Source organism: Orbicella faveolata, unplaced genomic scaffold, assembly GCF_042242905.1.
Source record: "Orbicella faveolata isolate gen_17 unplaced genomic scaffold, um_ofav_v1 contig_24, whole genome shotgun sequence".
In the NCBI taxonomy this organism is placed as follows: domain Eukaryota; kingdom Metazoa; phylum Cnidaria; class Anthozoa; order Scleractinia; family Merulinidae; genus Orbicella; species Orbicella faveolata.
In genome coordinates, this window is record NW_028301552.1 from 25,832,469 (window position 1) to 25,846,182 (window position 13,714).

Sequence of the window (13,714 nt, forward strand, 5' to 3'; positions counted from 1 at the left end):
TCCTTGGTCACATGACATGACATTTAAAATACCGCGTGGATAGCCTGCAGTGCAGGCGTCTTATTGGGGCGAGTTAGCGTTACAACCTTGCGACCGCCTTTTCAGACCGCCATGTTAGACCGCCACGTTAGACGGTGGGGGATGGGGGAGGGGAAAAATGAGAAGACGCCTGCCCGAAAAGGCCGTTAAAATGCGAAACACCTCCTGATTAGTTGCGCTTCACTGCATTTCCGGAAATGAGTGGGTAACCAATCAAAATGAGGTTTTCTCGACACCGGAAGTCTCACAAGGCTACACACCTAGAGAAGTTTGTGCCAAGCCGCAGGATGTCTTGCATTCTCATAGAGGTACGTGTTGCGCCAGCAACTTCAGACGTACAGAGTATTTTAGAAATACCGGCAACTGATGAGATCCACATGGAAGATCGAAACCATGGTCTTGCCTGAACTAAGCCTAACAATGGCATATAAAACACGCAAAACAGTCAACAGGAGCTTGCGCGTAAACAGCTACATTTGAATCATGTGGTGCCAGAATAACCAAAGGAGAAATAAACCTATACATCCAGCAAGAGAAACATAAGCTCGATCAGATAGCTGTAAGAAACATAAGAATGTCTCTAGACAAACGTATAGCTTTCTCAAAGTAAAGCTTCGGCGTTTCCGAAGGAAATCGTACGAGAACAAATCTGATATCCGTGATAAGGATCTACCTACTGTGCTTGCAAACAGTTCTAATCACAGCCGGCCCCGGCGTCACAATATAGAATGCAAGTAAGCAAAATGTTCACGGTAAATTTCATATTTTGTCCCTCAAAAGCAAATTCATGGAGTCTTAAAAGCATACCATGCAATAGAAATGAGCCTGAACAGTGCATAAACACATGGCAAATTACAGCGATGTCAAACTAAACGAGTCGACATGCAGATAACAGCGCAAACCATGCAAACCTATGACCTATAAATATTTGCCATAGCACGATCTAACGGCTCAACTCCGCTTAAAATTCCTCCTTATTACATAACATGAAGTGCCCTTCATGAACACGAGTGAAGCGACAAGAAAGGTCGAGTGACCGAACAGAGAACGGCAAATGTACAAATGTCACGAACCGTAGAAGTCGTGTAGGCTAGTCAACCCCATTTTACGTAAATATTAAGCTTTTTCCAAAGCCAGTGGGTAGCACTGCCAACAGATCTTTTCCGGATACCAGTGTGGAAATTGCGTCTTTTTGCTCCGTTCGTAATTCGCGAGACATTCCAAGTTCACATAAACGTTTGAGAGATTCCTCAAGAGCGGAATCGAAACTAACAACATCACTTTCGACAGAGTTCGCTATGTTTCTTACCCGCACGAACGAAACGAAACTGACTGACAGACAATTGACAGGTAGGGTCAAGCCGCACCAATCAGAAACTCCGTTCGTGGGCGAACGGAGTTTCCTAAAAGAACAATCACCTCAGGCAGGCGAGATTTTCTTTGCTCCACCCCCTCCTCTATCCTTCCTCTTGCCTATCATTCACCCCCTTGGTAAAACTTTCTTTCTCTCCCCAGTCTTCCGCTGCATGAAAAATTCAAGATGGCGGCTAAACTTTTTTACGATGTGAGCGCTCGCTCGAAAAAATCTCGCCTGCTGTGCAGGATACCGCGTGGAAAGATAGTGTATAACACTAACGATGCTAGAACGCAATGCGTCTTACATGTTAAGTTCTACCATAAGGGAAACCACTCAACATCTGTGCGTGATTCTGTATGCAATGTATCCTCCACCTAATATAGAAGCCACGAACGCTAACTAATCTACGCATGCGTTTAGAGCAAATTAGTTTTGTTCTAAAGAGAATGGTACCACAAGGAGAGCAAGGGGTTACCTGAAACAAATATATAGCTTTGCGATGTTCATACCTAATTGACGGCGATGAAACGTGTTTTGCGTAGAGTACACATGTACCTTTCCCACCCCACCCCCACCACTTCTTTGCCTCTAGACTAATTAATTAATTGAAAATTAATTAATTAAACAAACATTAAAGTTTACACCTTATCGCCATAGGGCCATTAGGCCATAGTGCCTTAGCGGCAGGCAGTTCCCATAACCATCCCAATAGTGCACTCTGCACTAAAAACGGGCGCCAAAGCATAGTTTAAAAGTAATGGTGAATTAGGCATAGGCACTTGAAAACTGTTCGGCCACCTTAATCGGGCTTTGAACCCGGCACAGGAAGCTGCCTTAAACCCGCGATCTGTATTCCAAAACCCACTTGAAAGCACACCGATCGTCATGTTTTCGCTGCGGTTAAAGGAACGACAAATTCTTCACCAGAAAGGTTTAAGAGGCCCTGCGCCTAAGAAACGACCGATGATTTCCGGCTAAAAAATAAAATCGGCCGATTTTTATCTCCCAAGCAGAGGTTATTTCTTTTGTTTCAGTTTCGCTTTAAACCAAAAATATCGAGCCACAAACTTTTTCCGTCTGATAGCAGCAAAATCAGGCCGAAAATAAGCCCCCGCAAAAAACTGCTCAGAAATTACTATCGCAACGCAAAATAATGAGAAAACTACACAGTGTTGAAGAAAAAGGCCTTTTAATGCAATATCATTTGATAAACATCAAAAAACTGCCGAAGCGATTAGCAAATAAAGTTTCAAATATTGCATACTAAATTAGATGGAGTGTTGGAACTGATTTTAAAATAATTATTTCTCAAAAGTTCAACGCTTTTGAAAGCAATCACAGTGATGAATTAGACATTGGAGGGATATACATCACGTTTCTGGAAAAACATTTTTCGGCCAAAGTATATTGACTTTGTACAAAGCGTTCAAAGTTACCGTGTTTACCGTTATCCTGCTACTTCGGCGAAACACTTCTCTTTTGCCAATACGGCTGTGGATAGCGTGGTAAACGCCACTTTAAACCTTGCTAGGCATTCAAAGACCATCCTGAGTAGAAGAACGTAGAATTAAAAGAGAAAGGAAGATGAAAAATACGTAGAAAAAGAAAATAACTCGAAATTACCATCTGCTAACGAAAGTTGAATCTGGAAAATGTCGTGGCGTGACAGCGGCCATTGACGTCATTTGTCACGTCAAGTCGCAAGAGCGTGGGAAAACGAGTCTGCAATGTCCTTCGGGTGGTCAGCGGCTAGGGATCCAGTCGTGACCCCATAACTCAGATCACGCTGCGGCCAAAACGGTGTGGCGGTTGGGGAAGTATTTCTTTTTCAGTGACCATCATTTGTGAAAAATAACATAACATTGTTCCACTAAACGTTTTCTGGCCGGGAAAAATTGTTTTCCTATTTGTGCATTCGTTTGGATTCCGCCGCTATTTATACAAATGACGTCAATGGCCGCTGTCACGCCACGACATTTTCCAGATTCAACTTTCGTTAGCAGATGGTAATTTCGAGTTTTTATTTTCTTTTTCTGCGTATTTTTCATCTTCCTTTCTCTCTTAATTCTACGTCCTTCTACTTAGGATGGTCTTTGAATGCCTAGCAAGGTTTAAAGTGGCGTTTACCACGCTATCCACAGCCGTATTGGCAAAAGAGAAGTGCTTCGCCGAAGTAGCAGGATAACGGTAAATACGGTAACTTTGAACGCTTTGTACAAAGTCAATATACCTTGGCCGAAAAATGTTTTTCCAGAAACGTGATGTATATCCCTCCAATGTCTAATTCATCACTGTGATTGCTTTCAAAAGCGTTGAACTTTTGAGAAATAATTATTTTAAAATCAGTTCCAACACTCCATCTAATTTAGTATGCAATATTTGAAACTTTATTTGCTAATCGCTTCGGCAGTTTTTTGATGTTTATCAAATGATATTGCATTAAAAGGCCTTTTTCTTCAACACTGTGTAGTTTTCTCATTATTTTGCGTTGCGATAGTAATTTCTGAACAGTTTTTTGCGGGGGCTTATTTTCGGCCTGATTTTGCTGCTATCAGACGGAAGTTTGTGGCTCGATATTTTTGGTTTAAAGCGAAACTGAAACAAAAGAAATAACCTCTGCTTGGGAGATAAAAATCGGCCGATTTTATTTTTTAGCCGGAAATCATCGGTCGTTTCTTAGGCGCAGGGCCTCTTAAGGACTCAGTACACCTTGCTCTTCCATTCTGAGGCCACCTAAACATTGATTTGCGTTTTCCTCTCGGAAAACCCGAGTAAAAACACGGTTTGCAAATATGCAATGAATATTTTCTGTGTGCTTTGTTGGCTGTACTTTTCCGTACCTCATTAACGACAGAAACCGAGGTAGAACAGGAAATAATTAGTCTTCTTCATATTTTTGCAATCAAAAACGAGACAAATGTGTATTTATTTATTTATTTATTTATTTATAGTATTTTACTCATTTAGTAAGCAGCGCTTATGACAAGACATTAACCACCACAAGTGAACAGAAGAGGCTCTGACTGCATCTGAATCCGCAAGGTAGAACGTTGGGGAAATTTTTTCGCAAAACTGCTCAGAGACAATTGTTTCAGTATAAGAAAAATGAAATCTTATCTAGTCAAAAAATACCGTTTTGAGCTATATTACTGATTTGAAAATAAATAAATCAATAATAAAGAAACAAATAAACAAATAAATAGAATGTACAAGTTGTACTTTGTCTAATTATCCATTTCTACGGTTCATAAAAGATCCAACAACCTGGTAACAACCTGCAAAAAATAAATAGAAAAATAATCAACAATTTGTGAACGAGGCTGAACAAAATATCGTGATTTGTCAGTGGCGAGCAGATCAATTATATGCTGAGGCCGAAGGGTGAGGCAAATAATTGTCTGCGGGACACTTACAAATCACGACATTTGGCGATAACTGAGTTCAATAATTGTTTTATCATTTGACCACCAAGTTTGTTTTCATATTGAAACTAGTAGATAAAGATAAAGACTGAGCTGCCTGTCGCGACTGGAACTAATCAACAACAAATGCAATCAAACTACAGCCAGTGAAATATAGCTGTTCCCACGGTTAACATCCTAAAGCCAAGGTGATTCAAAGTCGTGTTCGTGAACATATAAAATAAATAATTATCCAAGTCATGTCACAAAAACACGTCATCTCGCATCCCAATGAAACAGGCCACGTTTGCGCTGATTTGCACGGCACAGAATTGATAAATCAAAACTGACTCGTAAGCATGTGCTTTGGGATGACGTCATTTATTTTCGCCCCTGCTGCATTCTGCGGGGACCCAATTTTGCGTCCCAAGATCCACCCATCCATCCCTTGTCCCATAAAATCTCACTCCAGTCCGCATTAGGACTGCGTTCTGTCGAACGCAATCACTCTCTGACATTTTTTCACCCTAGAGCGTGATTACAATTACGCTCGAGCAGAATAGACTATTATTTGTTAATTAGAACATTTGACTCCAATTGAACGTTCTCTGCAATCTGCATAATTTATTGTTTCAAGCTTGAGCAACGCGACATAGGCCATTTTAGCTTGTTGCAATGACAGCGAGACGAGGAAAAAGTCCTTCACTCTGTACTTTGCGATTTAATGATTAAATCTAGCGATTATTTTCCACAGAAAACCAAAATGATCCAAAAGTTTACGGATGATATTGCAGTTTTCGCTAAATTACTGTTTAAATTCAGCATTCTTGAAGTCCTCTTCAGGTCACAGCCAATACCATCAGGGGTAAATAAACCAATCAGTTTTAATAAACCATTGTAACACCATAGACTGAGAAATACTTTTCACTTGACTCTCAAGATCTCTGTCAACTGTTGAAGCGTGTACGTTGGACGAAATGCGTCAAGACTCAATTACAGACTGGAATCAACAAAAGGTCAAATGGGATCATGTCAAGAAATTCCATTGTCTGAAGTCCCCGCGCGGAAAAGATTTGACATTCTGACCGGACCAGACCCCTGGTGCACTGTGGCTTCATCATAACGGAGCTCCGGCGACCCAAGGGCCGCCAAGCGGAGCACCATAACCGTAGGAACAGGATCACATACATGTATAGGAAGACAAACCCATGCAACTCTCTTTTCATGGTCAACATGGCTAGCGGCATGGATCGCGGGCGCGTGCGCCCAACGATGACGACGTCACGCAACATGGCGGCCATACTCCAGCTAACATCAAGTCATGCAGTCTTAGTTTACAGGGTATATCTTTGATATTGGACATCCATGTTATAGTCAATCGATACCTGTCAAATTAAGGTATCCGCTGACTAGTATCACGTGACTGTATGGCGGGCTAAGATTAAGGGATCATCAAGGTCTTGTGGCTTCTTAACCCTTTGAATACCAACTACGCATATACGCGTAATTAATGGTCGTGCTCTTTGTACCACTTGTGACGTCATCAATTTAAATGTCATCAGATATTCTTGATGAGCAGATAGTAGTGCTAGGCTAGCCCTTTCCGCACAATGGTCAGATTTAGATATCGACGACATTCCGACGTCGCAAATCGAAAGAGAACGGTTAATGCCAAAAAAAAAAAAAGTCCAAATTTTGGCTTATGCGCGTGCCCGTAATTGAAGTTTTGCTCAATTTTGTACCTAATCCTCGAAAAATCTCTCCTTTCATTTAAAAAATGCTTTTTTAGGAAAACTTAGGCTTATTTAGCGTCTGGCAGCTAAAAAACCTGACTAAACTGTTAAAAACGGTATTTTTTGGCGAAAGTTTGGTATTCAAAGGGTTAAAGAAAAAAAGTTGACCGCTGACCAAGTTCTTGGAGCACAGGCTCATGTTAGGTTAACTTGTAATAAGAACAGATATTTATTTAAGAAATAGAAAACATGTACCGTGTTTCCATCGAGTTATAGAAACACGAGTGGATGTTTGGGAGAACGAAAAATGCTGTGGGAACACGAGCTGTAGGCGAGTGTTTCCACAGCTTTTTCGAGTTCTCTCAAACTTTCACGAGTGTTTCTATAACTCGATAGAAACACAGAGAATAGGTTTTCTATTTCTTTTAGAAAAAAAGGAAAACAACTTGTTAACTTTGATGATCAAAATGTAAATTCTCTTTGCTCGCGGCATCATTACGTCATCAGCGCGCGTATTTTCTTAGGGCTGTTTTCTAAATATATATAGCGCCTATCCAGATCTGCTCTAAGCGCTTTACAAAAGTAAAAGAGCTAAAAAGAAAGTTCTAAGAGATAAAAATACAGAGAACAATGATAAAACGGATGATTAATGGAAGTTAACCCTTCCTCATAAACTAATGATGTCAAGCCTGGAGACCTTTGTATGCACTGCCATACAGCACTGCTATAATCAGGGTGGGGTTGTTCGGAAGCCGGTTAACGCAAACCCAGGATTAATAGTATAAATTTTTCTTCTACGCAAATGTTTTTCACTGCTTTTGGGTCATGGGCTCCTGGTGTAGTTTGAGATTATTCAAAATCAAAACATAAAGCCATAAAATATAAACAGAAAACCTCAACGCAAAGTTACAAAACTCAAATCGAAATTCTCGCTTACCCTGGGTTTGCCTAATCGGGCTTTGAACAACCCGGCCAAGGAGCTCTGCTTCTAGGCTTGGCTAAATCTATATATTAGTGTTGCCAACCAAATGGAACATCAGAAGCAAGGAGAACGGCACTGGCTTTGGCATTGGCTTTAGCCTGTGTACAGCGAAAAAGCCATCCAAAACAGTCCTAAAGGAAGAAAGGAACAAGTACTACCCATGTTCAACTCTGGGTAAGACAACATCCAGTTTTAGAGAAAAGGAAACGATGTCGTTCTGGAAGGTGTTTGAAGAGTCATTATGTCCTTTGATTCCAACTCGGTGCAATCTGTTCGACAGAATGGTAGGCCGTTACCGTGATTGTATAACAAAGCAAGCACATCGTTAACAAGCGAACTTTCCTGTCGTAACACTGTGATAATCGAAACGATGATGCTGTCAAAAAATGCTTTACTGTAACACATGAAAGTGAGAGTACCAGGCTTCAATCTAGGCCACTGTTGCTAATGCGCCACAGGTGATCTCTTAATCAGCCAAATATGCTTAGACTGAAGCTGAGAGTGCACGGGCTCCACTTGGCTGACAGTTCCAGAGTACCTAGAGTACCTCTTAAATTGGCTTTATGCTCATGTTATTTTTGACAAACTTATAAAAACAGTTCTTCGCCTGGTTGTCATTAAGGTTTATACCGATATGACTTGTCTGGTTAGGATTATTTAAGCATCTTTTAGATTTTAAGGCCTGGTGAAATTTTTGGGGATAACTTCTTTGTCTACCATTATGCTTTGCAAGTATTTGTTCTTTCCTTGATTTTATCATGGAAGAAAAGTGTTTGAAAATCAGAAATGTTCGAATCGTTTAGTTACCAAGATTATAGTTTGCCTGGAGAAACATGCTACTATTGGACATCTATTACTACTGAAGAAACAGTGTTAGATGGATACCTTGATCTAATATCAAAATCCAAAACAAAATACAAATATAGAAAAACGATAGAAGAGGCACCTGTAAAAATGGTCATTCTGAAAAGTCAAAACGTTTCGGGCATAGCGTTCTTCAGTGTCAAACCGTTAAGTAATCGAACGCACGACTGATCATTTGAAAGAAGCACACTGCACGTGGGAGCCAGGCGAGCACACCGTTATATTAAATGGAAAACATTGTTTAGACCCTCTGGTTACATAGTACAAAGCTGAAAATGATTTCCATTTCAAATTGTTTCCTTCTGAGGTTGGCATCAACACACTCCTTCAAACCTCTCACTGACTGATGTCTGATAGAATGTATCCGGGAGAGTTCAAGTGCTCTGTGACCGGGAAACCACGAATCTTCATTTGGACACTACGAAGATGTTTATCAAGTCATAGGGTACAACCAGTCTCCCCGCTGCACAGCTAGGATCATCAATGGTACAAGATGCAGTGCACGCATTCTTTGATTAGCAGGTAAAGCATTATCGGAAGGAATATTGGTTGAAGCCCTTAGGCCAAATACATGCCTTGGACTATGGGCGTGGTGTACAGGCAAGTGCAGCAGCGGGGGTGTCAGCATGCAAAAGTTCTTGCACCATTATTGCGATTATTATATAACGCACGCTCTGATTGGCTAATACAAGGGTGTTATTTTCTCGTAAAGCCTGCGAGTTGATTACGGGCCTGCAAAACCAAGCAAAAAGATATACAATAAACTAATTATTAGCCTCGCATGTTCGGTCTTAACGGGAAAATCTCCACTGAACCTCGGCTCCGCATTGACTTCGCTATCGCTCCGGCAAGGTCTCGGTTTGAAATTTTCCGTTAAGACCTCACTCTCAGTTAATAAGTAGTTATTATAGTCACCCTTACCAATACTTAATGTTTTCACACTGAAGAAGGGCTACAGTTATGCCCAAAATGCTTGTAATTTTTTACAAAATGACCTTTCTTACATTGATCTCCTTTATCAGTTGTCTATTCTTATTTTCGATTGAATTTTAACGTTCGTTAAAGTTGATACCTTAGTATTGCATGCGCATCCATAATGCGCACGATTTTCGCGTCATTAGCACGTGCACACGAGCGCGTGCTTGTACAAAACGTAAGAGCTTTCCCTCAAACTAAGCTCGATAGCGAATTTTACAATAACTGTCTAATCTCTTGCGCGCTGATTGGCTCATTTTTATCATCAAGAAGAGAACAAACGGATAAAATTTTAATGCATACAAGATTTCAAGTTCAACTTTCAGCTGTCAAACTGTCAACTTTTTAACCAATGAGATTTTCTGGACTTTTTTAAGTAGCCAATCATAAAGAAAAGCTATTGAGATTGTTGGCGTCATTTTGATTAAAATTCATCTTTCTTTGTTTACGGCAAGTTTACGGCGTCTTTTTCCCTTATTTATTGCCGGCATTTGACCATTTTGGGGTCTCGTTATTGTAAAAAACAAATTGACGTCAGTTTTTTATGCGTCTGTCCTCTTAATGATGATAAATTTCGTCATAACATTGTCAAAGTTTACTGCGGAACCACTCGCCTGGGGTTCGTGGTTCCACAGCCACTTTAACAATGTTATGACGCAATAAGAGGACAGAAGCATAAGAAACTGACGTCAGTTTGTTAAAGAAATGCCCCTTTTCTCTTGAACGAGCACGGTGACCCCCACCTTTTATTTCATAATTTCAATGAGAATATCCTCAGTAACTGAGAAAATCAAAGGCTCCCTGAGCCAGCTCATGGAGAATAGGCCAATCCCAAGTTTACTTTTACCTCTGTGGCAAAACGAGTCTTTGTGCGAAACTATGCGTATGAAAATGTATGTCAGCTGTACGCTCATTCTCATGAAAATCAAGTCATTTTCATGTCAAACGTTTTGCACAGGCACTCGTTCTGAAAAAGAAGCAAACGGCAACTAAGGAGTGGAAGTAAAGTTGGCATATGTGCCAAGCGGCCCATCAGGCCAGCGCTTATTCCAGTTTCCGTAGCATGAAGCCACTAGAAGTATTTCTACTGCCCCCTGGATGGGATGCTAGTCCATCGCAGGGTTACCCCCTAACATTAAATTTGCCAGTACCTATTTATACACCTGAGTGTATAGAGGCACTATGAGAGTAAAGTGTCTCGCCCAAGAACACAACACAGTGTTCCCAGCCATGGCTCGAACCCAGACTGCTCGAAATAGAAAAGAAATACAAAAATCAAATAACAGGTTGTTTACACAGACTGCTTATTTTAGTTAATTCTGATTGGAACTGAAGCATTGTTATTAAATTAAATTGTACATGACATGATGTAGTGTCAAAGAATAACAACAGTGTTTTAAAATGAAATCATTAAATGAGATTTCACAATATTCACCACTCAGTCCAAAATTGACACCTAGCCACTGACGTTTGTTATAATATATGTATAATATTAGGGAGTCGGCAGTACATTTTGGGTCAAGGTAAATTGGTTATGATCCTTGTTCAGTTAACATTACGAAACAACTGAGTATAACAATTGTGCAAAAATTGTAACACATGATTTTAACATTTCTTTTAGACAATCAACTTGAGAATGCCAAGACTGTCAAGAGTATTTTGCCCGAATTTCACTTAAGTGAGACAAGGATATTGGCAAAATCTTGTTTACTTTAAGCTATGTCAAATATAAACAATTTGATTTTAGCTTGCTGGTAAATGGGAAATCTATAGAAAGAAAAGTATTTCCTTCAATATTATTAGAATTTCAGACAGTTTTGTTTCAATCTTGAACCCACAGTGAAGGGGATGTTTTTATTTACAATTTCTAAGTTTTTTTGCTATATAACTATGTCCATGGGGAGGTGGAAGGGAAGTAACAAACTTTTATACCAGGATGCTCTGCCCCAAGGTAAAAACCCTATCCATTTTACATAGTGTTTTTGACAGGAAAGGCTTCTCTTTCATATACATGTAGCTCCTAGCTTGAAACCCCTTTCACAAACCTAATGTGGCCCCACTATGTCTTATTTCTTGGATAAATAATCAATTCATGTTTGAAATCCCTGTCCTGTTGAGTCTTATAATATCTCCAGCCTGAAAAAAGGGCACCTTTAGTCAACTATAGGGAGAAGCCCCCCCCCCCCCCCCCCTAGCTTGGTGCAATCAATAATAAGGGTACTACATATTGTAGTGTATGCAGGTAAAATAACAATTCTCTTTCTTAGAAACATAAATCACGGTAATTTATTCCTATATATCTTGGTAATTGTTCGGCTAATCTCACTAGCAGTGCAGTAATATTCAAAAGGATTGCAGATACCTCTCTTCTAACAGATTTTTGCAATGATTACAGAACATACTTATGTTGACAGGTATCAAGTTCATTATGTTAATTTGCCTTTTTAACTAAGACAGTAATTCTACAAGCAATCTCTTCTCCATAATTCATATTTTCAATTTGTTTAAATCTCTCATTTCTTGAAGTAAAAAAAAATCTACATCACAGCCATCATGCGTCTAGCTTATGTTTGACACAATTGGACAGCATCTCTCTCTTGCAAAAAGTAGATCTACACAGTCTCTTGGACTTGTCCATCCATGATCACTAAAATATTTAGGAGTATATTTACTCGATCGTACATGTAGGTTGACTTGCATACCATCTCTGAAGAAATTTTCCCTCTGGTCGAACTGCATGGAATACAAAAGAAATGAAGTGTGAACGACAGCAAAACTAAAAGATAAGGTAATTCAAATTTCTCACTTGAAGTATTCTAAATAAGCTTACAAATTTCGAACTTCTGTTCGATACTAACACAGGCAGAATTTCAATGCGTGTATACAAAATAAAACAATGACGAAAGAATGAAACCAAAACTTAACAAGAACTTAAGCTTACCTTCGACTCCACAAGGAGAGAAAGTGAGTAGAAAACACCAAATTCTCTTGCCAAGAGAAAAAGCCACAAGCTTAATTTCCACCATATGCTAAGTTAACACGATCCCACTTTCTGGCTTTCTTGTATCAATTCTTTGATCTCACCGACCGTGCTGTTGTGACCGATACATCACCACAGTCATAAATACCTCTACCAGCTTTCATCTACGTGTGAGAAAAAGCCGATAGTCAAAAAACAACATATTTACGAAAAAACATGAAACCAAAATGGCCGACTTCAACCTTTGATGCGCTTGACAAACTTGTACCCAGGCTCTCCATTTTTCGGGTAAAAAAGGAAGCCTTTCTATTCTCCCCTCGTCAAAAACCTTCCTGAAGGATTCCTGAAGACGACTGCACGCTCTTGGACAAAAACAATACTTAGTAGGGAAGGTAGGAGAAAATCGTTTAATTCAAGTTTAATGAATAAATTAATCAGAATCGAGTGAGTGAGTGCCATTCTACTACCTCCTAAGCTCATGGATGACGTCATCCACGCGCAAAAATTAGCAGAAATCTATGGCTACTTTTTTGGAAAATGAAATGAATACTACAGAGGGAGACATAACGGGTCAAACAGCGCATGTCCAAATTATGTTTCCCTTCAAAGAAAAAAAATGCAGGGTATTTGAAGACATTTTTCTGGGACGTAGATGAACAAACAATCAAAGAAAGTCAAACTCTGTGTGATGACATGCAGCATTGAAAAATAATCGAGCTTATTTGTTGCGCACGGAGATTACCAAAAGTCACCTAAATAACCGTATTTGTCAGCATTGTGGCGTGAAAACAAGAACGGTGACCCCCTCTTTTTACTACATTTTAAATACCATATTTATTTGATTAAGCGCCCAGGGTGCTTATTTAATATTTGGACTTTCAGGGTGGGTGCTTATTTGAGGCTGGGTGCTTATTAAGTTTTCACCATTATCAGTGAGTAAAAAGTTTATTTTCTAACAATACAATAAATAAGAAGAAAACACGACAAAATATTAAAGCATATAAATTGTAACTGTTCATTGTTCGGTTTATGCCCAGGACTAACAACTCATTGTTCAGTCTTCAGAGAAGTCTCTTTAGCTATCGTAATTCTCAATCAACTTCAATGTCATCGTTGCTCAGCTCAATAAGTGAACTTTCTGGTGCTGCCTCCTCGACATCCAACAACGTAACATCAGCAAATGGGTCAGTCGCGCGAGAAGCTGTTAGGGCTTGCTGGATGGATGCCAGGCGATCTTGTCCTGCATGACAAGTTTGACTTTTCTTTAGGCAATGAATCTCATCATCTTCAGATCTGTCAGGAGCCACAGTGAGCACGGTGAAAGAACAGATAATTTAACTCTCTGTCTACAGTTTCCCAGGCCTCAAGAACCCACTTGACGAT

General features: G+C 39.8%; 1 protein-coding gene across 5 annotated transcripts in view; it reads right to left on the minus strand.

Annotated features, from left to right (window-relative positions):
• Positions 1-4,316: 4,316 nt before the first annotated feature.
• LOC110053781 (katanin p80 WD40 repeat-containing subunit B1-like) overlaps positions 4,317-13,714 on the minus strand; it is an 84,685-nt gene continuing 75,287 nt past the window's right edge. For 4 of the 5 annotated variants that reach the window (XM_089291725.1, XM_089291726.1, XM_020760063.2 and 1 more), the window contains exon 12: positions 4,317-4,671. In XM_089291725.1, coding sequence (XP_089147851.1) covers positions 4,625-4,671 — 47 coding nt within the window. In that variant the 3' untranslated portion in view covers positions 4,317-4,624. Of the gene's footprint in view, positions 12,496-13,714 lie in introns of all 5 variants that reach the window. The other variant, XM_020760060.2, reaches the window with a different exon arrangement.